Source organism: Scomber japonicus, chromosome 9, assembly GCF_027409825.1.
Source record: "Scomber japonicus isolate fScoJap1 chromosome 9, fScoJap1.pri, whole genome shotgun sequence".
Lineage (NCBI taxonomy): Eukaryota > Metazoa > Chordata > Actinopteri > Scombriformes > Scombridae > Scomber > Scomber japonicus.
This window is the reverse complement of record NC_070586.1, coordinates 5,068,981-5,090,707: the sequence shown is the minus strand read 5'-3', so window position 1 is coordinate 5,090,707 and position 21,727 is coordinate 5,068,981. Positions and strand designations below refer to the sequence as shown.

General features: G+C 41.7%; 2 protein-coding genes across 2 annotated transcripts in view; both read right to left on the bottom strand.

Moving 5' to 3' along the window:
* nudt12 (nudix (nucleoside diphosphate linked moiety X)-type motif 12) overlaps positions 1-12,976 on the bottom strand; it is a 14,192-nt gene extending 1,216 nt beyond the window's left edge. The window contains 12 exon segments of the mRNA XM_053324868.1: positions 1,824-2,023; positions 2,637-2,750; positions 3,348-3,515; positions 6,455-6,602; positions 6,604-6,663; positions 6,665-6,745; positions 7,810-7,872; positions 7,874-8,008; positions 8,010-8,102; positions 8,105-8,120; positions 9,445-9,655; positions 12,882-12,976. Coding sequence (XP_053180843.1) covers positions 1,824-2,023; positions 2,637-2,750; positions 3,348-3,515; positions 6,455-6,602; positions 6,604-6,663; positions 6,665-6,745; positions 7,810-7,872; positions 7,874-8,008; positions 8,010-8,102; positions 8,105-8,120; positions 9,445-9,650 — 1,284 coding nt within the window. The 5' untranslated portion in view covers positions 9,651-9,655; positions 12,882-12,976.
* Positions 12,977-14,119: 1,143 nt separating this feature from the next.
* Positions 14,120-21,727, bottom strand: part of LOC128365448 (solute carrier family 12 member 2-like) — a 33,156-nt gene continuing 25,548 nt past the window's right edge. Inside the window, exons 21-26 of the mRNA XM_053326194.1 lie at positions 20,589-20,702; positions 17,741-17,852; positions 17,561-17,647; positions 16,536-16,671; positions 16,351-16,418; positions 14,120-14,751 (exon numbers count right to left, since the gene is read on the bottom strand). Coding sequence (XP_053182169.1) covers positions 14,616-14,751; positions 16,351-16,418; positions 16,536-16,671; positions 17,561-17,647; positions 17,741-17,852; positions 20,589-20,702 — 653 coding nt within the window. The 3' untranslated portion in view covers positions 14,120-14,615. The remainder of the gene's footprint in view (positions 14,752-16,350; positions 16,419-16,535; positions 16,672-17,560; positions 17,648-17,740; positions 17,853-20,588; positions 20,703-21,727) is intronic.

The following is a 21,727-nucleotide window of genomic DNA, read 5'->3' as shown; positions in this document are numbered from 1 at the left end:
AAATTTATATAAACATAAAATAATAAAACTACATTTGAATTTAATTAGTATTATTTTGAAAAACAACAAAAAAACATCTTCTGTAAAAACTTAATTTGCTGATGAAGGCCATAAACTGTAGCTGAAATATGGAAGGAGAGAGAGGAAGGAGAGAGGAAGGAGAGAGGAGAGAGAGGAGAGGGAGAGAGAGAGAGAGGAAGAAGAGGAGGTGAGAGAGAGGAGAGAGAGGAGAGAGAGAGAGGAAGAAGAGGAGGTGAGAGAGAGGAGAGAGAGGAGAGAGAGGAAGGAGAGGAGAGAGAGGAAGGAGAGGAGAGAGAGGAAGGAGTTTTTCAAGAACTGAATTTTTTTTTCCTGATTTTTTTCTAATTTTAAAAAGAATTCAGTGTAAAAAAATTCATTGTCTTCAAAAATTCAGTGTCAAAAATTCTGTGAATTTGAAACACTGAATTTTTTTACACTGAATTTTTTTAAACAAAAACAAAAAATTTTAAACAAAAAAAAATCAGTTCTTGAAATTCAATGGCTTTTAAAATTCAAAGTCTGATTTCAATGAAAAAAAAATTCAGTGTTTGAATTCGATGCAAAAAAATTCAGTGCTAAAAATTCAAATTCAAAAGCAGATGGCACAGATTTACTTCCATACTGAAAGCTCCGGTAACTCAACATCATATCATCTATTTTATTTATTATTATATAATTATTCTAGTTGTTGTCATCATATAAAATAAAATAATATAAAATAAAAATATAAAATAAATTAAAATTGAGTAAAATATAAAATAAAAATATAAAATAAAATAAAAAAAATAATTAAAAAATAGAAAATAAAATAAAATAAAATAAAATGAAATAAAATAGAGTAAAATATAAAATAAGATATAAAAATAATACAAATTAATAAACAAAAACAAAAATAATAAAATTCTAATTAAACTATTATTATTATTATTATTATTATTATTTTGAAAAAAACAACAATTTTCTTGACAATTGTACAAACTTAATTTGCTGATGAAGGCCATAAAATGTAGCTGAAAGCTCCGGTAACTCGTCCTTATATAATCTATTATATCTATTATATTATAATAATTATAGTTGTTGTCATCATATGAACATATGAATAAAAACATAAAATAAAAATATAAAATAAAATAAAATAAAATATAAAATATAAAATATAAAATATAAAATAAAATAAAATAGAGTAAAATATAAAATAAAATAAAATAAAAATATGAAATAAAAATATATATAAAAAAAATAAATAAAATAAAAATAAAAATATAAACTAAAATAAAATAGAGTAAAATATAAAATAAGATATAAAAATAATACAATAACATAAAATTCTAATTAAACTATTATTATTTTGAAAACTGTACAAACTTAATTTACTGATGAAAGCCATAAAATGTAGCTGAAAGCTCCGGTAACTCCACCTTATATCATCTATTTTATTTATTATATTATAATTATTGTAGTTGTTGTCATCATCAGAACTAATAATATAAGATATTCCTAATAATTTACATTATTACAGCAGCAAAGTGGACAGTAAAAAACAAAAAAAGAGCATCAATAGAAATAAAATAAATAAAAAATAAAAAATAAATAAGCAGACAAGTAATAAAATCAGTAATATTAGAAGAAGAAGAAGAAGAAGTGGTAGAAGAAGAAGAAGAAGAAGAAGAAGAAATGGTAGAAGAAGAAGAAGAAGTGGTAGAAGAAGAAGAAGAAGAAGAAGAAGAAGGAGCAGAAGAAGAAGAAGAAGGAGAAGAAGAAGTAGAAGTAGAAGAAGTAGAAGTAGAAGAAGAAGTTTGTACCTGTTGCCGTGGGAACCAGCGAGCCTCCTCGATCTCGTTCTCGTCCACCTTGATGACGGTTGACATGGCGACGGCCAGGCAGCCAATCATGAGGCTGGACGGCATCGGCCACGGCTGACAGGAAACGTATTGAACCGGTCCGACTTTCACTCCGCTCTCCTCCTCAGACTCTCTACGCACCGCCTCCTCTATCGTCTCTCCTGAGACACACACACACACACACACACACACACACACACACACACACACACACACACATCTGAGGGTGAGGGTGTGTGTGTGTTTGTGTGCTTCTGTGTCTATGTCTGTGTGTGTTTCTGTGTGTGTGTGTCTATGTGTGTGAGTGTGTGGTGTGTGTGTGTGTCTGTCTGTTTGTGTGTGTGTGTGTGTGTGTGTGTCTGTCTGTCTGTGTGTGTGTGTGTGTGTGTGTGTGTGGTGTTTCTGTGTGTGTGTGTGTGTGTGTGTATGTGTGTTTCTGTGTATGTGTGTTTCTGTGTGTGTGTGTGTGTGTGTGTGTGGTGCGTGTGTGTGTTTCTGTCTCTGTCTGTGTGTGTGTGTGTGTGTGTGTGTGTGTGTGTGTGTGTGTGTGTGTGTATCTATGTCTCTCTGTGACTGTGTGTGTGTGTATGTGAGTGTGTGTGTGTGTGTGTGTGTGTGTGTGTGTGTGTGTGTGTGTGTGTGTGTCTCTGTGTCTGTGTGTGTGTGTGTGTGTGTGTGTATGTGAGTGTGTGTCTGTGTGTGTGTGTGTGTGTGTGTGTGTATGTGTGTTTCTGTGTCTCTGTGTGTGTGTGTGTGTGTGTGTGTGTGTGTTACCAGGCTCTATGAATCCGGCCAGACAGGAAAACATTCCTGGAGGGAAAACTTTCTTTCTTCCCAGTAAGCACTGGTTTCCATCAGGATGGATCAGCAGCATGATGACCACTGGATCTACAACACAGGAAGAGGAAAAAGACCCTATCAAAATAAGTTAAATGAATACATTTATCAGTAATGTTTATTAATATTTATGTTCTTCACAAATGACAAAAATAAAATAGAATACAAAAGATGAATAAATAATAAATAAATACATTAAAATAAAAATTATATTAAATAGAGAGAAATAAAATAGGTAATAAAAAAACTACAAAATGAGATTAAATAAAATAAAAAATAAAAAATACAACAATAAAATAAATAAAATAAAAATACAACAATAAAATAAATAAAATAAAAATTCCAAAATAAAATAAAATAAAATAAAAAAAATCAATATAATAAAGAAAGAAAGAAAATATAAAATAAAATAGAATAAAAACTACAATTAAAAAAAAAAAGATGAAATATAACATTTAATAAAATATTATATAAAATACAAAAATAAAATAAAATAAAAAATACAATAAAATAAAATAAAACATAAAATCTACAAAATTAAATTTAGTATTAAAATAAAAAAACTACAAAAAAAAAAATGGAATATAACATTTAATTAAAGATTATATAAAATTAAAAACTAAACTAAACACTGTGTGGGCTCCGTACCGACTCGTGGGTAGCAGGTGTTGTGGATCCCCTTCAGACTCCTGCAGTCCGGGTTCATGCAGCTCCTCTTGTATCCTCCTTCCTGTAGTCTGGTGCCGCTGCCGCACGTTGAGCAGAAGCTGTAGCGGCTGTGCCAAGCCAACACCGAGCGAGCCTGAGCCACCACGCCTTTACACCCAAGGAGGAGGAAAGGGTTAGATTTATTAATATATATAAAGTAGGGCTGTCAGCGTTAACGAGTTAATCACTATTAGATTAATGCAATCCATAACGCGTTCATTTTTTAATTGCATTTTAATGTTGCAAGCCTTTTTGTCCCTTCTACTCCCCCGTAGACGGCTCCTCTAGCTGTAGCGCTATGCTTTGAAGTGGCCTCCTGCAGTAAACCTACCGCGCTGATGGAAAGTAAGAGAGCTACTGGACTTTTGAACGGCTTGTTTAACTTTAAAACACTTCCAGACACTTCAGTTGACAAGTCAAAAGTAAAATGCAACCTGTGTCAAACGGAGTTTAACTACCACCGGAGTACGTGGAGTTTGAGTTAGCACCTCCACGCTAAACACCCAGGTGCAGCCAAGCCAGCCTCAGCTCCACCAAAGGACCATTTTGGAGTGTGGGAGTCGCAGCAGAGCCGTGATTGATTCCCAGTTAAGACACTCTGGTAAGAAATGCTTTACATTATGGGCTTAAAACTGGGGAGGGAAGGTAGGAAGGAAGGAAGGTAGGAAGGGAGGAAGGTAGGAAGGGAGGAAGGGAGGGGAGGGAGAAAGGTAGAAAGAAAGGAAGGAAAGAAAGGAGGGAGGGAGGGAAGGAAGGAAAGGAGGGAAGGGAGGGATGAAGGAACGAAGGAAAGGAGGGACGAAAGGAAAGAGGGAAGGGAGGGAGGGAGGGACGAAGGGACGAAGGAACGAAGGAAAGAAGGGAAGGACGGTAGGAAGGAAGGAAGGAAGGAAAGGAGGGAGGTAGGAAAGGATGGAATGAAGGAAAGGAGGGAAGGAAAGGAGGGAGGGAGGAAAGGATGGAGGGGAGGGAGGAAAGGAGGGAAGGAAGGACGGAAGGAAAGGAGGGAGGGAAAGGATGGAGGGAGGGAGGAAAGGAGGGAAGGAAGGTAGGAAGGAAGGAAGGAAGGAAAGGAGGGAGGGAGGAGAGCCGTAATTGATTCCCAGTTAAGACACTCTGGTAAGAAATGCTTTACATTATGGGCTAAAAACTGCCTTCAAATGGAAAATAACAGGATTTTAAACACGCAATTCAAAATGTGATTAATCGTGATTAACTATGGAAATTCTGCGATTAATCTCGATTAAAAAAATTAATCGTTTGACAGCCCTAATATAAAGCTTTAGTACAGATTATTTACTGTTGCCTGCAGATGTTTAAAGGCTTAATTCAGACTTTTTGTTAAGTAATATATGTAATCTATAATCTATAATCTATAATCTGTCGTTTATAAGGCACTTTCAGTTCAGACTGTGTGACAAGAACCACAACTTTTAGTGCATTAGTGATGTTTTTTGTTCGATAACGATGAGACGTTAGTCAGATTGTGAGATAAATGTGAGTTAGGATGTTACAGAAAGTCAGATTACATCATCTCTCTCTCTGCTGCTCTCATGTTTCTCATGCTTCTCTCCTTCGTTATTTCCTCTTTAACTTTAATCAGAAGTTAAAAAAAATATATATTATATATTATATATTATTATTTTACATTATCATTCATTTAATCTAGTTTTAGCCTCATTTTTTATCTCTTTTATTTCATTTTAACTTCTGTTTTGTCTTTTTAATCTATTTTATAACCCATTTTTTTTCTCTCTAACTTTTTAATTATTATTTATTTTACTTTATTTACATTTTTGTCATTCCTTATTTTCCTCTTGTGTGCATTTCTCTCTTTTATTTTATGTTTTCACTTGTTCTGTTTTATTATTGAAGCACTTTGAACTATATCAACCTTTATTAAAAGCTCCTTCCTCCCTTCTTTCCTTCCTTCTTCATTCCTCCTTTCCTTCCTCCCTCCTGTCCTTCCTCCCTTCTTTCCTTCCTTCTTCATTCCTCCCTCCCTCCCTTTCCTTCCTTCTTTCCTCCCGCCTGTCCTTCCCTCCCTCCTTTCCTTCCTTCTTCATTCCTTCTTTCTTCCTTCTTCATTCCTTCTTTCTTCCCTTCCTTCCATCCTTCCTCTTTTCCTTTCTCCTCCCTCCCTCCTTCCTTCATTCCTTCCTCCCTTCCTTCCATCCTCCCTCCCTCCTCCTTCATTCCTTCCTCCCTTCTTTCCTCCATCCTTTCCTTCCTTCTTTCTTCCCTTCCTTCCTTCCTCCTTTCCTCCCTCCCTCCCTCCCTCCTTCCTCCCTCCCCTCCCTCCCTCCCTCCTTCATTCCTTCCTCCCTTCTTTCCTCCATCCTTTAATTCCTTCTTTCTTCCCTTCCTTCCTTCCTCCTTTCCTCCCTTCCTCCCTCCTTTCCTTCCTTCTTCATTCCTCCCTTTCTTCCCTTCCTTCCTTCCTTCCTTCCTCCCTCCTGTCCTTCCTTCCTTCCTCCCTTCCTTCTTCATTCCTCCTTTCTTCCCTTCCTCCCTCCCTCCCTTCCTCCTTCCTCCCTTCTTTCCTCCCTCCTGTCCTTCCTCCCTCCTTTCCTTCCTTCTTCATTCCTCCTTTCTTCCCTTCCTCTTTTCCTTTCTCCCTCCCTCCTTCCCTCCCTCCTTCCTTCATTCCTTCCTCCCTCCCTCCTTCCTTCATTCCTTCCTCCCTTCTTCATTCCTCCTTTCTTCCCTTCCTTCCTTCCTTCCTTCCTCCCTCCCTTCTTCCTTCCTCCCTTCATTCCTTCCTCTCTTCTTTCCTCCCTCCTGTCCTTCTCCCTCCTTTCCTTCCTTCTTCATTCCTCCTTCCTGTCCTTCCTCCCTCCTTCCTTCCTTCCTCCTGTCCTTCTTCCTTTCCTCCCTCCCTCCCTCCCTTCCTTCATTCCTTCCTCCCTTCTTTCCTCCCTCCCTCCCTCCCTCCCTCCCTCCTTCCCTCATTCCTTCCTCCCTTCTTTCCTCCCTCCTGTCCTCCCTGAGTTTTGCTTCAGGACACTGATGATGAAGATTTCACCACTCTTCATCCTCTTCCTCACCAGCCTCTTCCTCGCTGAGCTTCAGCAGGTCTCTGTTCGGCGTCTTTGGGAAGGAGCAGCTCTTCTCTCTGCAGCGCTTCAGAAGCTCGGCTGCGTCTTCGTCCGAGCCGACGGCGAACCAAGCAGGAGGGTCCCCAGATAGAGCCGTCCATCTGCGAGGAAGAGGAGGAGGAGGAGGAGGAGGAAGGCTTTTTCTTCTTCTCCACCCCCGAGGAAGATGAGCACGGTGGTTTCTTTCTGGAGGAGATCTTTAACATCGTCGTATCTGAAGCGACACAGTTTGCTCACTTCCTGTTAGAATCACAAGAGATCAGAGTCACTTTAACTGCTTAGCTAACCCTAACCCTACCGTCCTTCCTTCCTTCCTTCTTTCCTCCAACCTTCCTTCCTTCTTCTCTTTTTCTGTCCTCCCCCCCTACCGTCCTTCCTTCCTTCTTTCCTACAACCTTCCTTCCTTCCTTTCTTCCTTCTTCCCTTCCTTCCTTCCTTCCTTTCTCCCTCCCTCATTCTCTTTTTCTGTCCTCCCCCCTACCTTCCTTCCTTCTTTCCTCCATCCTTCCTTCCTCCCTTCTTTCCTCCATCCTTCCTTCCTCCCTCCTTTCCTCTGTCCTTCCTTCCTACCTTCTTCTCTTCTTCTGTCCTCCCCCCCTACCGTCCTTCCTTCCTTCTTTCCTCCAACCTTCCTTCCTTCTTCTCTTCTTTCCTTCCTTCCTTTCTCCCTCCCTCCTTCTCTTTTCTGTCCTCCCCCTACCTTTCTTCCGTCTTTCCTCCATCCTTCCTTCCTTCCTTCTTCCTTCCTTCCTCCCTCCTTTCCTCTGTCCTTCTTTCCTTCCTTCCTCCTTTCCTCTGTCCTTCTTTCCTTCCTTCCTCCTTTCCTTTCCGCCATCCTTCCTTCCTTCTTTCCTTCGTCCTTCCTTTCCTTCCTTCCTTCCATCCTTCCTTCCTCCCTTCCCTCCTTCCTTATTTCCTCCCTCCTTTCCTTCCTTCTTTCCTTCCTTCCTTCCTTCCTCCCTCCTTTCCTTCCTTCTTCCTCCCTTCCATCCTTCCTTCCTCCCTCCCTTCCTTCCTTCCTTATTTCCTCCCTCCCTTCCTCCCCCCCCCCCCCCTCCCCTTCCTCCCCCCCCCTCCCTCCCTCCCTCCCTCCTTCCTTCCTTATTTCCTTCCTTCCTTCCTTCCTTCCTGCCTTCCTTCCTCCCTTCCATCCTTCCTTCCTCCCTCCCTTCCTTCCTTATTTTCTCCCTCCTTTCCTTCCTTCTTCCTCCCTTCCTTCCTTTCCTTCCTTCTTCCTCTCTTCCTCCCTCCTTTCCTTCCTTCCTTGACTCGAGGACAACATGAATCATATTATATGACATTACCTCCTGAGTCTCGTCCTCCAGTGAGCAGCTGATCATGGGGTTCAGGTTGGAGAACAGAAGGTAAAACTGTTTCCTTCTCGCTCTGTTTGGCCTCCAGCCATCGAGCGTTCCCGTCCTCTTCCCGCTCAGACGGGTCCAGAGTCTCTCTGCTGAAGAAGTTCTCCGGCTGGCCGAGGTCAGAGGTCGGCAGGACGCCGCCGGCAGCCGTGGTCCGTCCCAACGAGCAGGTTGGAGATGTGACGGTGACCCCAGAACTTAGAGATGTCGTAGGCGGTCTGAGACGAGCTGTTCACCCCGAGAACTTGTCACAGCTGGAAGGAGGAAGAGAGGAAATGACATCGGTCCATTCATAAAGTTATTCTATCTACTACAAGTTTTGTGACTTTTTTTCCTTCTCTGTGCAGGAAAAGATGGAAGGAAGGAGGGAAGAAATAAAGGAAGGAAGGATGAATGGAAGGAAGGAAAAGAAGACAGGAGGAAGGACAGGAGGAAGGAAGGAAGGAAGGAAGGAAGGGAGGAAGGACAGATGGAAGAAAGGGAGGAACGAAGAAAGAAAAAAATAAAGGAAGGATGGATGAATGGAAGGAAGGACAGAAGGAAGAACGGGAGAAAGTAAAGATGGAAGAGAGAGAAGGAAGGAAGAAAGGGAGGAAAGGAGGAAGGACAGATGGAAGGAAGGAAAAGAACACAGGATGGAAAGTGGGCCGGTTCTGGTCCGCGGGCCTCATGTTTGACACCCCTGCATTAAAATCTGTGCAGCCCTCCGGGGGATTCAATCCGGCCCACTTTCCTTCCTGTCTTTTTTTCCCTTCCATCCTTCCTTCCTTTCTGCCTCTTTTATCTCATAGTCTTCTGTCCTTTTAGTGAGGAAGGAAGGACAGATGCAAGGAAGGATAGAAGGACAGAAGGAAGGTAGGGAGGAAGGATAGGTGCAAGGAAGGACAGAAGGAAGAAAGGAAGGAAGGAAGGACAGATGCAAGGAAGGACAGAAGGAAGAAAGGAAGGTAGGGAGGAAGGACAGATGCAAGGAAGGATAGAAGGAAGAAAGGAAGGGAGGGAGGAAGGACAGATGCAAGGAAGGACAGAAGGAAGAAAGGAAGGAAGGAAGGACAGATGCAAGGAAGGACAGAAGGAAGAAAGGAAGGTAGGGGAGGAAGGACAGATGCAAGGAAGGATAGAAGGAAGAAAGGAAGGGAGGGAGGAAGGACAGATGCAAGGAAGGACAGAAGGAAGAAAGGAAGGAAGGAAGGACAGATGCAAGGAAGGACAGAAGGAAGAAAGGAAGGTAGGGAGGAAGGACAGATGGAAGGAAGAAAGGAAGGAAGGAATGAAAAAAGGAAGGTAGGGAGGAGGGAAGGAAGAGAGAGGAAGAAAGGGAGGAAGGACAGATGCAAGGAAGGAAGGAAGGAAGGAAGGACAGATGAAAGAACATTAGGAAGAAAGGGAGAAAGGAAAGATGGAAGAGAGAGAATGAAGGAAGAAAAGGATGAAGGACAGATGGAAGGACAGAAGGAAGAAGGAATGAAGAAAGGAAAAAAGGAAAAAAGGAAGGTAGGGAGGAGGGTAGAACAGAAGGAAGAAAGGGGGGAAGGACAGATGGAAGGAAGGACAGAAGGAGAGGAGAAGAGTTGGTACCCGTGTGCCAGCAGCGTCTCGGCTACGTCATAGTGTCCGTTGCGTGCGGCGAACATGAGCGCGCTCCAGCCGTTGCGTCCCGTCTGGTTGCTTAGCGACGGGACGCTGGACAGCAGAGAGGACAGCTGGCTCACGTCTCCTCTGGACGCCGCATCTAGAAACTTCTCCAACATCTCCTCCTTCGCACTCATCTGGAGGCTCGTCATCACGGCTGGAGGAAGAGGAAGAGGAGGAAGAGGACGTCAGGTTAATGAGGAGGGAGGAAGAGGAGGAACCGGATGTCAGGTTAATGAGGAGGGAGGAAGAGGAGGGAGGAGGGAGGAAGTGGAGGAACAGGACGTCAGGTGAATGAGGAGGGAGGAAGAGGAGGGAGGAAGGAGGGAGGAAGAGGAGGAACAGGACGTCAGGTTAATGAGGAGGGAGGAAGAGGAGGGAGGAGGGAGGAAGAGGAGGAAGAGGACGTCAGGTTAATGAAGAGGGAGGAAGAGGAGGAGGAAGAGGAGGAGAAAGAGGAGGAGGAACCGGACGTCAGGTTAATGAGGAGGGAGGAAGAGGAGGGAGGAAGAGGACGTCAGGTTAATGAGGAGGGAGGAAGAGGATATCAGGTTAATGAGAAGGGAGGAAGAGGAGGAGGAAGAGAACGTCAGGTTAATGAGGAGGGAGGAAGAGGAGGAGGAACAGGACGTCAGGTTAATGAGGAGGGAGGAAGAGGAGGAACAGGATGTCAGGTTAATGAGGAGGGAGGAAGAGGAGGAATAGGACGTCAGGTTAATGAGGAGGGAGGAAGAGGAGGAACCGGATGTCAGGTTAATGAGGAGGGAGGAAGAGGAGGAAGAGGAGGGAGGAAGAGGAGGAAGAGGACGTCAGGTTAATGAGGAGGGAGGAAGAAGAGGAGGAAGAGGACGTCAGGTTAATGAGGAGGGAGGAAGAGGAGGAGGAAGAGGACGTCAGGTTAATGAGGAGGGAGGAAGAAGAGGAGGAACAGGACGTCAGGTTAATGAGGAGGGAGGAAGAGGAGGAGGAAGAGGACGTCAGGTTAATGAGGAGGGAGGAAGAAGAGGAGGAAGAGGATATCAGGTTAATGAGAAGGGAGGAAGAGGAGGAGGAAGAGGATGTCAGGTTAATGAGGAGGGAGGAAGAGGAGGAACAGGATGTCAGGTTAATGAGGAGGGAGGAAGAGGAGGGAGGAAGAGGAGGAACCGGATATTAGGTTAATGAGGAGGGAGGAAGAGGAGGAAGAGGACATCAGGTTAATGAGGAGGGAGGAAGAGGAGGAAGCATTTAATGAGATATACGTGTTTAACCTTCCTGTTGTCCTCAGGTCAAGGAAGGACAGAAGGAAGGAAGGATAGAAGTGAAGAGGGAGGGAGGAAAGGAGTAAGGAGGGAGGAAGGGAGGGAGGGGGGGAAAGCAGTAAGGACGAAAAGAGGAAGGAATTTAGGAGAGAAGGAAGGAAGGAAGGAAGGAAAGGAGTAAGGAGGGAGGGAGGGAGGGAGGAAAGGAGTAAGGAGGGAGGGAGGGAGGAAAGGAGTAAGGATGGAAAGGAGTAAGGAGGGAGGGAGGGAGGAAAGGAGTAAGGATGGAAAGGAGTAAGGAGGGAGGGAGGGAGGAAAGGAGTAAGGATGAAAAGAGGAAGGAATTTAGGAGAGGAGGGAGGGAGGAAGGAAGGAAGGAAGGAAGGAGTAAGGAGGGAGGGGGGAAAGGAGTAAGGAAGGAAAGAAGTGAAGAGGGAGGGAGGAAAGGAGTAAGGAGGGAGGAAGGGAGGGAGGGGGGAAAGCAGTAAGGATGAAAAGAGGAAGGAATTTAGGAGAGGAGGGAGGGAGGAAGGAAGGAAGGAAGGAAGGAAAGAAAGGAGTAAGGAGGGAGGGGGGAAAGGAGGAAGGAAGGAAGAAGGAGGTAGCAAAGAAAGAAGTGTTGAGGGGAAGAAGGAAGGAAAAATTAAAGAAAGAGGGAAGAAGAGAGGAAGGAAAGAAGGAACAGTCAAAAGAGAGATGGGGTCAATTTGACCCGGGAGGAAGACAGGAGGGTTAAATTTAATCTATTAATAAGATGAGTGTCAAAAATACCAAAGATTTCTGCTTTTCTTCTGTTAATAGGACAAAAAATGTTATTTAAAGACTTCAGGAAACTTTAATGATCATTTTTTTCATAATCATAATTATTAAAAACATTTTATAGAGCAAAAAATAATAATCAGCAGACTAATTTGTAATGATAATAAACGTTTCTTTGGCGCCATCTGGTGGTCATATGTAAGAACTGCATATTTATTTGAGTTGATTAAATATAATCATGATTTTTATATTTAAAAAAGAGAAAGTAAATCATTAATCTTGAGGAACTTCTTGAAAACAATAAGCAAGTATTTTTATAATCTACTAATAAAATAAGTCTAAGTATGTCAAGATTTCTGCTTTTTTTCGTTTTATATCTTTATAAAATTAATACATTTGGCTTTTCTTCTGTTATTATGATAAAAAAAAATAAGACCTTTAAAGACTTCAGGAATTTTTAATGATCATTTTTCATCATTTTCTGACATTTTATAGAGCAAAAAAAAAAATGTAATTTGTAATGATAGTAAACTTTTCTTTGGCGCCATCTGGTGGACATATGGAAGAACTGCAGACTTATTTGAGTTGATTTAATATAATCTTAATTTTTTATTTAAAAAAGTGAAAGTTTGTACTCAGCTTTACCTGCAGGATGAAGTTAAATAAATAAACCAACCAGAAAACATTTTTAATCTTGAGGAACTATATAACAATAAGCTTTTCTCGTTTTTAAATTGTATGTTTTAATGTTTCCAATATTTACTATTAATGGGGTTTTATTTTAATTGTAAGTTTTTATTTTCTTTGTTTCCAACTCTTACTGTTTAATGTTTTATTTTTATGTAAAGCACATTGAGTAATAAATAAATAAAGCTTCCTTCTTAAAAGTAAAACATTAAATAAGACTCTCCTCCTTTGCTCTCATTGGTACAAACAGCTGTCAATCAATCACAGGATCTGCCTGTTAAGTAACCTTTTATAAAACACCTTGAATAACACGAGGAACACATAAAAAGTCACATTTCTATGGTTATATGCAGACTCGTAAAGCTTTCAGTAGTGAGTAATGATCATTTATTCAGTTTAACGTGTTTATAATATTAATAAAAACGACTGTAAACGCAAATAAAGTTGCATTGACTGTTGCATTCAACGAGCTTCAGTCACAGCAGGAACTAAAGCTCACATTAATGTACCTGCTGACAGTAAACAGCAGAGATTTGATGAGTTAAAGTAGTTTTTAAAGACCTCGCGTCGCTGTTTTTATGAATGACAGCACGTATCAGCGTTAGCATTTAAAGCTAACTACAGCCTCGTATTCACAACTGCGATTAAAACGTGAGATTAAAAGCACAGTTTCAGGCTGATTATTAAGAGTCTCACCTTGTCTGCAGCTCCCAGGTGTGTTTACTCTCCTGTCCGTGCAGCAGTGAGTGCAGGTGAGTCGGTGAAAGGTGCCGTGCTGCGTTCAGGAGCACGGACATTGAACGCAACGGTGCTGCTTTCAAGTGCTCCTGGAAGAGTGTGTATTTTAGAGTGTCGCCGCCACGATAATAAAAATAATGATTTGCTGATATATAACAGTATATATAACGATTTTATGTTTATTATTGTATCTTAGCAGTAGTTGAAGAAGGTTACTAAAAGTAGAAGTACTAATACTGCAAGTAAAAATACTCTAATAAGTGAAAGTCCTGCATGAAAAATCCTATTACAGTAAACGTACTGCAGTATTATGAGCGATGTAGTATGCAGTATTACAGTAAAAGTACTGCAGTATTATAGTGATGTAGTATGCAGTATTACAGTAAAAGTACTGCAGTATTATAGTGATGTAGTATGCAGCATTACAGTAAAAGTACTGCAGTATTATAGTGATGTAGTATGCAGCATTACAGTAAAAGTACTGCAGTATTATAGTGATGTAGTATACAGTATTACAGTAAAAGTACTGCAGTATTATAGTGATGTAGTATGCAGTATTACAGTAAAAGTACTGCAGTATTATAGTGATGTAGTATGCAGCATTACAGTAAAAGTACTGCAGTATTATAGTGATGTAGTATGCAGTATTACAGTAAAAGTACTGCAGTATTATAGTGATGTAGTATGCAGTATTACAGTAAAAGTACTGCAGTATTGCAGTAAAAGTACTGCAGTATTATAGTGAAAGTACTGCAGTATTATGAGTGATGTAGTATGCAGTATTACAGTAAAAGTACTGCAGTATTATAGTGAAAGTACTGCAGTATTATAGTGAAAGTACTGCAGTATTATGAGTGATGTAGTATGCAGTATTACAGTAAAAGTACTGCAGTATTATAGTGATGTAGTATGCAGTACTACAGTAAAAGTACTGCAGTATTATAGTGATGTAGTATGCAGTATTACAGTAAAAGTACTGCAGTATTATGAGTGATGTAGTATGCAGTATTACAGTAAAAGTACTGCAGTATTATAGTGATGTAGTATGCAGTATTACAGTAAAAGTACTGCAGTATTATAGTGATGTAGTATGCAGTATTACAGTAAAAGTACTGCAGTATTATGAGTGATGTAAAGCTGCCTTATTATTTCTTCTATAAATAATGAAAACCAGAAATACGTCATTTAGTTAATATTTTAATAAAATAATGTATAAAATAATGTTACCATGGATACAATCTGTCACTATTTTAAAACTCAGTGGAAAATAAAATACCATTTCATAATCACAGATCACCTGAATACCAGCACACGTTCTCTCGCTATCAATAAAGATTAAACCTGGACACAATAAGTTAATTTATAGTGTAGTTACTGAGCCTAATAAATAATAATAATACATTTAATTTAACACTTTTCATTCATAAGAGCTAATATACAGCCTGTTACCTGAAAAAAGACAGAAAAACAGCAAATTTAAATGTTGATTTGATCGATTACTTTGTTAAAGTGACAAAAAAAAGAAAAATGTATTAAAAATTAGACTTTAACACTTTCACAGCAGAGAGTTTCAAATCCGGGACACGAAACTTAAAGCACAGTGATGTTTGTTTGTGATGAATATACACGGAGCGTAAATGTTCTGCCTCCGTCGTTGGGATGAACTGGGGGGGGAATTTGGTTTTTTTGGTTTTAGGAGTAGAAGGTGAGGACGCTCTGGTGGTTTCCTCGGACCAGCAGCATAGGCGGGAGGTCTTTGGACAGCGTTTCCATCCAGCACATGTAGAGGGCGCTAGAGACTGTGCCTTTCCTGGCCAAGGGCATACTCCTATACAGAGAGAGAGAGAGAGAGAGAGAGAGAGAGAGAATGGGAGAGAGAGAGAGAGAGAGAGAGAGAGAGAGAGAGAGAGAGAGAGAGAGAGAGAGAGAGAGAGAGAAGTGATGGATGTGTTATAAGAGCTGATAGGGCGCCAATATTTACCCCAGTGGTCACTTTGAGGTATTGCAGTGACAAATAAAATATTCCTTTATTAATCCCATGGAAGGAAGAAAGGGTGAAAGGAAGGAAGGAAGGACAAGAAGAGGGGGAAAGAAGGAAGGGTGAAAGGACAAATGGAAGGAAAGAAGGAAAGAAAAGAAGGAATGAAGGAAGGAAGCCAGGAAGGTAAGAAGGAGGGAAAGAAGGAAGGACAAGAAGGAGGAGAAGGAAGGAAGGAAGGGTGAAAGGAAGGAAGGAAGGAAGGAAGGAAGAAAGAGGGTGAGGATGGAAGAAAGAAACAATGAAAGAAAAGGAAGTAAGGAAGGAAGGAAGGAAGGAAAGAAGACAGGAAGGAAGGAAGGAAGGAAAGAAAAACAGGAAGGAAAGTGGGCCGGAATGAACCCCTCGTCGGGCCGGTTCTGGCCCACCGGCCTCATGTTTAACCCCCTGTACTAGAGTAATATCGGTGTTGAATGATAATATAGTTTAATATTGTTATTGAACAGATTTTAAAAGAGACCTCCGATGTAAAAGTCTTTAAAACTGCTGACAGGAAGCAGCGACCTGCAGACAAAGTCAATTATGAACTTTTGATTCATGCAGGTTTTATATTTGTTAAACTTTCCTCAAGCCAAGAAAAAAGTCTGTGGGCCAGCAGCTTGAAACTTTTTTTGGGCGGGGCTTTTTTTTTTAAGGGCCAATTTCAGCCACGCAAATAGGACTTAATGAGCTCCACTTTTGGTCCAATGGCCAGCGTTTCCATGGTGATGGCTTTATAGGCAAGCTACTGAAGAGGATTAGGGCCACATGTGAGAAATATATTTAGTTTAAAGTCAGAATTTAGATTTTTTTTTCTGGAATAATACAAAGTTCATATAAACTGCTCTGAATATGCTCCATTTGAAAAAGTTAAAGTATATAAGAGAACAACATGTTTATCTTTCAGGTGATAATAAATAAATGTAATAGCGTGGAAAAGGGGTATAAATGGTTACATATCATATATACTGTATTTGGAGAGTAGAGTCACACTCACAGGCCCCCACTCGGTGGAGGAAGGAAGGAAAGGAGGGAGGGAGGGAGGGAGCAAAGAAGCAAAGAAGGAAGGAAGGAAGGTAGGAGGGAAAGAAGGACAGAGGAAAGACAGAAGTGATTGATTGACAGAAAAAAGAGACAAGGAGGGAGGGAGGAAGGAAGGAAGGAAGGAAGAAAGGAAGGAAGGAAAGGAAGAAAGGGGGATGGAGGAAGGAAAGAAAGGAAAGAAAGAGAGAAGGAGGGAGGGAGGAAGGAAGGTAGGAAGGAGGGAGGGAGGGAGGGAGAAAGGAAAAGAGGAAGGGAGGAAAGAAGGACAGAGGAAAGAAGGAAGGTACGGGGAGGAAAGAAAGAGACAAGGAGGGAGGGAGGAAGGAAGGATGGTAGGAAGGAAGGAGGGAGGGAAAAAGTTCTTACATGACGATGAGTTTGGCGTTGAGCGAGTGTTCCTTCATCAGCTCGTTCAGCCGGATCTGACGGTGGGTCTGAAAATAAAACATCACAAATATCACATCAATTAAAACATCTGGTAGTTTCAACGTAAGCGCAGCGCTGTGATTGGTCAGAGGTGGTGATGTCAGTGCCGGTATCTATAGGCGGACCTTGGTCTTGTAGAGCTCCAGTTCGTTGTCGGTGATCCTCCACGGCTCCTGAGCCTTCAGCCTCTCTGCTGCTTCCTGCTCCATGTCGTCCTCCTTCAGCCTGTACGGCTCGATCAGCTCCTTAAAAGTCAACTTACTGAGAGACACAAATACACACAAATTCACACACATACACACATCTGGTTATCATGGAGGTGTTATCAGAATTATTAGTATTATCAGTATTAACCAGTCTGCAGTTCTGCTACTCTGTACAGTAAGTTATAAACCTGATCAACCTTCCTGTCGTCCTCCCGGGTCAAATTGACCCCGTCTGATTTGACTGTTCCTTCTTTCCTCCCTTACTTCTTTCCTTCCTCCATCCCCCTTTCTTCCTTCCCTCCTTCCTTCCTTCCTCCCTCCTTCTTTCCTTTCCTCCTTCCTTCCTTTCTTTCTTCCTTCCTACCTTCCTCCCTCCTTCCTTTTTCCTCCTTCCTTCCTTCTTTCCTCCCTACCTCTTTTCCTTTCTCCCTCCCTCCCTCCTTCTCTCCTTTTCTTATTTCCTTCCTTCCCTCCTTCCTTTCCTTCCTTCTTCCTCCTTCCTTTCCTCCCTTCTTCCTCCCCTCCTTCCTTGACTTGAGGACAACAGGAGGGTTAAACTAATATTTAGGACTGTAACTGATTATTATTTAAGAAAGAATTATTTAGAAATATTAATTATAATATTTTAATAATATAATATTAAATGTTTGTATTTTTAATGTTTATCTTACACTTATTTTTGCCCTGATTCTAAATTTGCTGAAATTCTTATGCAAGTACTTTTTAATGCAAAGCTCGACATTCATACACACGATTGGTTAAACATTTCTGACAATCAATCATCCATCAGTTAAGTTTTATAAACCAGGTCTCTTAGTCTCCTGATGATTTTCATTTTTACAAAGGTTGTAAATGTGATCGTGCAGCTCAGTTTTTCATCATACTGTATGAACTCATGAACTCGATCAGTGATGCTGTTTAAAGTGAGTAAGTCAGAGTCGTACTTGTGTTTCTTGGGTTTGGTGTTAATGTCTCCGAGGACGTTGATATCAGAGTAGTCGATCCTGAACCTGCTGAGCAGCGTGGCCATCCTGAAGACACAGAGTGGAAAATAAAAAGAGGCTTCATTTTTACTCTTCTGAAGTTAAATCAGAAAGAAGTAGAGAAGATTTCTGTTGACTCACACTCGGCGGTCGTGGTCGATGCGGTTGATTTTCCCGCCGATGAAGACTCGGATCCTGCAGTCGCCCCATTTGCTCCTGTTGGTCAGCAGGTAGGGAATCAGCAGCGTCAGGCCTGCAGACACAAACACAAACCTTTACTTTACTCATAAAAAGTTTAAGAGTCAAACCTCAGATTAACCCTTAACCCTTTATAGGACACTCATTGAAAGGAAGGGAGGAAGGAAGGAAGGAAGGATGGAAGGAAGGAAGGAAGGAAGGAAGGAAGGAAGGAAGGAAGGAAGGAAGGAAGGAAGGAAGGAGGAAGGAAAGGAAGGAAGGACAGAGGAAAGAAGGAAGGAAGGAAGGTAGGGGGGAGGAAAGAAAGAGAGAAGGAGGGAGGGAGGAAAGGAAGAAAGAAGGAAGGAAGGAAGAAGAAAGGGGGATGGAGGAAGGAAAGAAGGAAGGGAGGAGAGAAGGAGGGAGGGAGGAAGAACAGATGGAAGGAAGGAAAGGAAGGAAGGAAGGACGGAGGAAGGAAAGAAGGAAGGGAGGAGAGAAGGAGGGAGGGAGGAAGGACAGATGGAAGGAAGGAAAGGAAGGAAGGACGGAGGAAATAAGGAACAAGGGAGGGAGAAAGGAAAAGAGGAAGGGAAGAAAGAAGGCAGGGAGGAAGGAAAGGAAGGAAAGAAGGAAGGAAAGAAGGAAGGAAAGAAGGAAGGAAGGAAGGAAGGAAGGATATTTTGGGATATTTACAGAAGTTACCAAATATAATTATTTGCCCAATAAAGGGTTAAACAGGCAGCAGGAGACACAGACTCTTTAAGGAGCATGATTGGTTAAAGTGGTTGTTTAATTGTATATGAGCCTTTACTTGATAGAATTTAAGGTTGCGGTAGGTTTGTACTTTGATAGAAATGATAAAAATCAGTTTAGAAACTAGTATGTGTGATATTAATGAGCAGAATGTTTCACTTTACTATGTTCAATAATACATTTAAGTGTTTTTACCATTATGACCATTTTATACCTTAATAAGGGCAAAGCATCCTGGTGGAGATACAACTCATAAAATCCAAAATATATTAAAAATATGAATGGAAATGTTTTACTTTAGGTGCCAATGATATAACTAGTAACATCAAATTATGATTTCTTACATCTAATTTTCCACTCCTGCCTGTTTAAGGGTTAAAGAAAACCGCATGATGAAAATATGGGGGCTCATATTCACGAAACTTTAATTCACGTTGAGGTTTTTCCACTCATTAAAACATTTGTTTGGTTGCAGACAAACTTAAAGCTTATTTTTCTGCATGAATGAGCAACATGTTTTTATGTCTGTTTCATCATGCTAAACTAACTCGCCCCCCATGTGGATAAACTTTCACATTCAGAAACTTTATTGTGTGTGACAGAAAATCATCTTAACCCTCCTGTTGTCCTCGGGTCAAGGAAGGACAGGAGGAAGGAAGGAAGTAAGGAGAGAAGGAAGGGACGAAGGAAAGGAGGAAGGATTGAAAGGAGTAAGGAGGGAGGGAAGGAGGAAGGGAGGAAGGGAGGGAGGGAAGGAGAAAGGGAGGGAGGGAGGGAGGGAGGAAGGAAGAAAGGAAAGGAGGTAGGGAGGGAAAGGAAGGAAGTAAGGAGAGAAGGAAGGGAGGAAGGAAAGGAGGAAGGAAGGAAGCAAGGAGAGAAGGAAGGAGAGAAGGAAGGAAGGAAGGAAGGAAAGGAGTATGGAGGAAAGAAGGAAGGATGGAAGGAAGTGAGGAAAGAAGTATGGAAGGAGGGGGGAGCAAAGAAAGAGGGAAGGAGGGGAAGAATGAAGGAAAAAATTAAAGAAAGAGGGAGGAAGGAAGGAAGGAAAGAAGAGATGGGGTCAATTTGACCCGGGAGGACGACGACAGGAGGGTTAAATGTGGCTCAGCATTCAAAACTCAAGACATACAATACTATAAAAAAGAATAAAACAGCATAAATAACTCAGGCAGAACATAATACAGGAATAAATATCAAGAAGTTGTCCTCGGGTCAAGGAAGGACAGGAGGAAGGAAGGAAGTAAGGAGAGAAGGAAGGGACGAAGGAAAGGAGGAAGGAAGGAAGGAAGGATTGAAAGGAGTAAGGAGGGAGGGAAGGAGAAAGGGAGGGAGGGAGGGAGGAAGGAAGAAAGGAAAGGAGGTAGGGAGGGAAAGGAAGGAAGTAAGGAGAGAAGGAAGGGAGGAAGGAACAAAGGAAGGAAGGAAGGAAGGAAAGGAGGAAGGAAGGAAGTAAGGAGAGAAGGAAGGAAGGAAGGAAGGAAGCAAGGAAGGATGGAGGGAAAGTGAGGAAAGAAGTATGGAAGGAGGAGGGAGCAAAGAAAGAGGGAAGGAGGGGAAGAATGAAGGAAAAATTAAAGAAAGAGGGAGGAAGGAAGGAAGGAAAGAAGAGATGGGGTCAATTTGACCCGGGAGGACGACGACAGGAGGGTTAAATGTGGCTCAGCATTCAAAACTCAAGACATACAATACTAGAAACAGAATAAAACAGCATAAATAACTCAGGCAGAACATAATACAGGAATAAATATCAAGAAGGTGTCCTCGGGTCAAGGAAGGACAGGAGGAAGGAAGGAAGTAAGGAGAGAAGGAAGGGAAGAAGGAAAGGAGGAAGGATTGAAAGGAGTAAGGAGGGAGGGAAGGAGGAAGGGAGGGAGGGAGGAAGGAAGGAAGAAAGGCAAGGAGGTAGGGAGGGAAAGGAAGGAGAGAAGGAAGGGAGGAAGGAACAAAGGAAGGAAGGAAAGGACGAAGGAAGGAAGCAAGGAGAGAAGGAAGGAAGGAAGGAAGGAAGGAAAGGAGTATGGAGGAAAGAAGGAAGGATGGAAGGAAGTGATCTGACCTCCATCATCAAACAGCCACCAGACATCAATGGTTCCTTTTCCTTGTTTCTTCTTGAACTGCTGGCTGCTCTCTAACAGTCGCTGGTCGGTCAGACTCAGAGGAGACTTGGTGTCTGCAGCAGGTGACAACAAAGAACATGACAGGACAGAAGGTAAGGTAATAAAAGTTAATACTCTCTCCCTAAACATATTGTCTTTGCTGCCCCTAGTGGTTTGTAATGAAGATCAGATACACACCTAGAAACAGGCATGAAACTTTAAACCATGGGTGTCAAACTCATTTTCATTCAAGGGCCACATACTGCTCAATTTAATCTGACGTGGGCCGGATCATTAAAAAGATGGATGGAAGGAAGGAAGGCAGGAAGGAAGGAAGGGAGGGAGGGAGGAAGGCAGGAAGGAAGGAAGGAAGGATGGATGGATGGAAGGGAGGAAGGACAGATAGAAGGAGGAGAAGGAAGAGAAGACAGGAAGGATGGAAGGAATAAAGGAAGGAAGGAAGGAATGATGGAAGGAATAAAGGAAGGAATGATGGAAGGAAGGAAGGAATGATGGAAGGAAGAAAGGAAGGAAAAGAAGGAGGAGAAGGAAGAGTAGACAGGAATGAAAGATGGAAGGAATAAAGGAAGGAAGGAAGGAAGGAAGAAAGGACAGATGGACGGAAAGAAGGAAGGAAGAAAAAGAAGACAGAAAGGAAGGAAGGGAGGAAAAAGGAAAGTGGGCCGGATCAGATCCCTCGGCGGGCCGGATCTGGCCCACAGGCCGCATGTTTGACATCCCTGCTTTAAACCATGGAGGCCAGAAAAACACTGATCTCTGTGTGATGGTAAGTTACTCTCTGCCCAAATATTAAGACGACAATGTACCTGGTTGTTAGTTACGCAAGTTTTTTTTAACTCTTTGTAGGTCACACCAAGAAAGTGCTATTTCAAAAAAGAAAATCTTTGCTTTTCCTTCCTCTTTGAGGCCATGACAACATAAAACATGGATTATATCTCTCATTGAGCCTAAATGTGATGTTTTACAGCCTCTACAGACCTCATTCACACCTCATTTGTTCTAAACTTTTATTAAAAACATGTTAGAGACTCATTCTGTTCGTCTACAAGATGAAAAAATAAAAACTAAATTTTAAAAA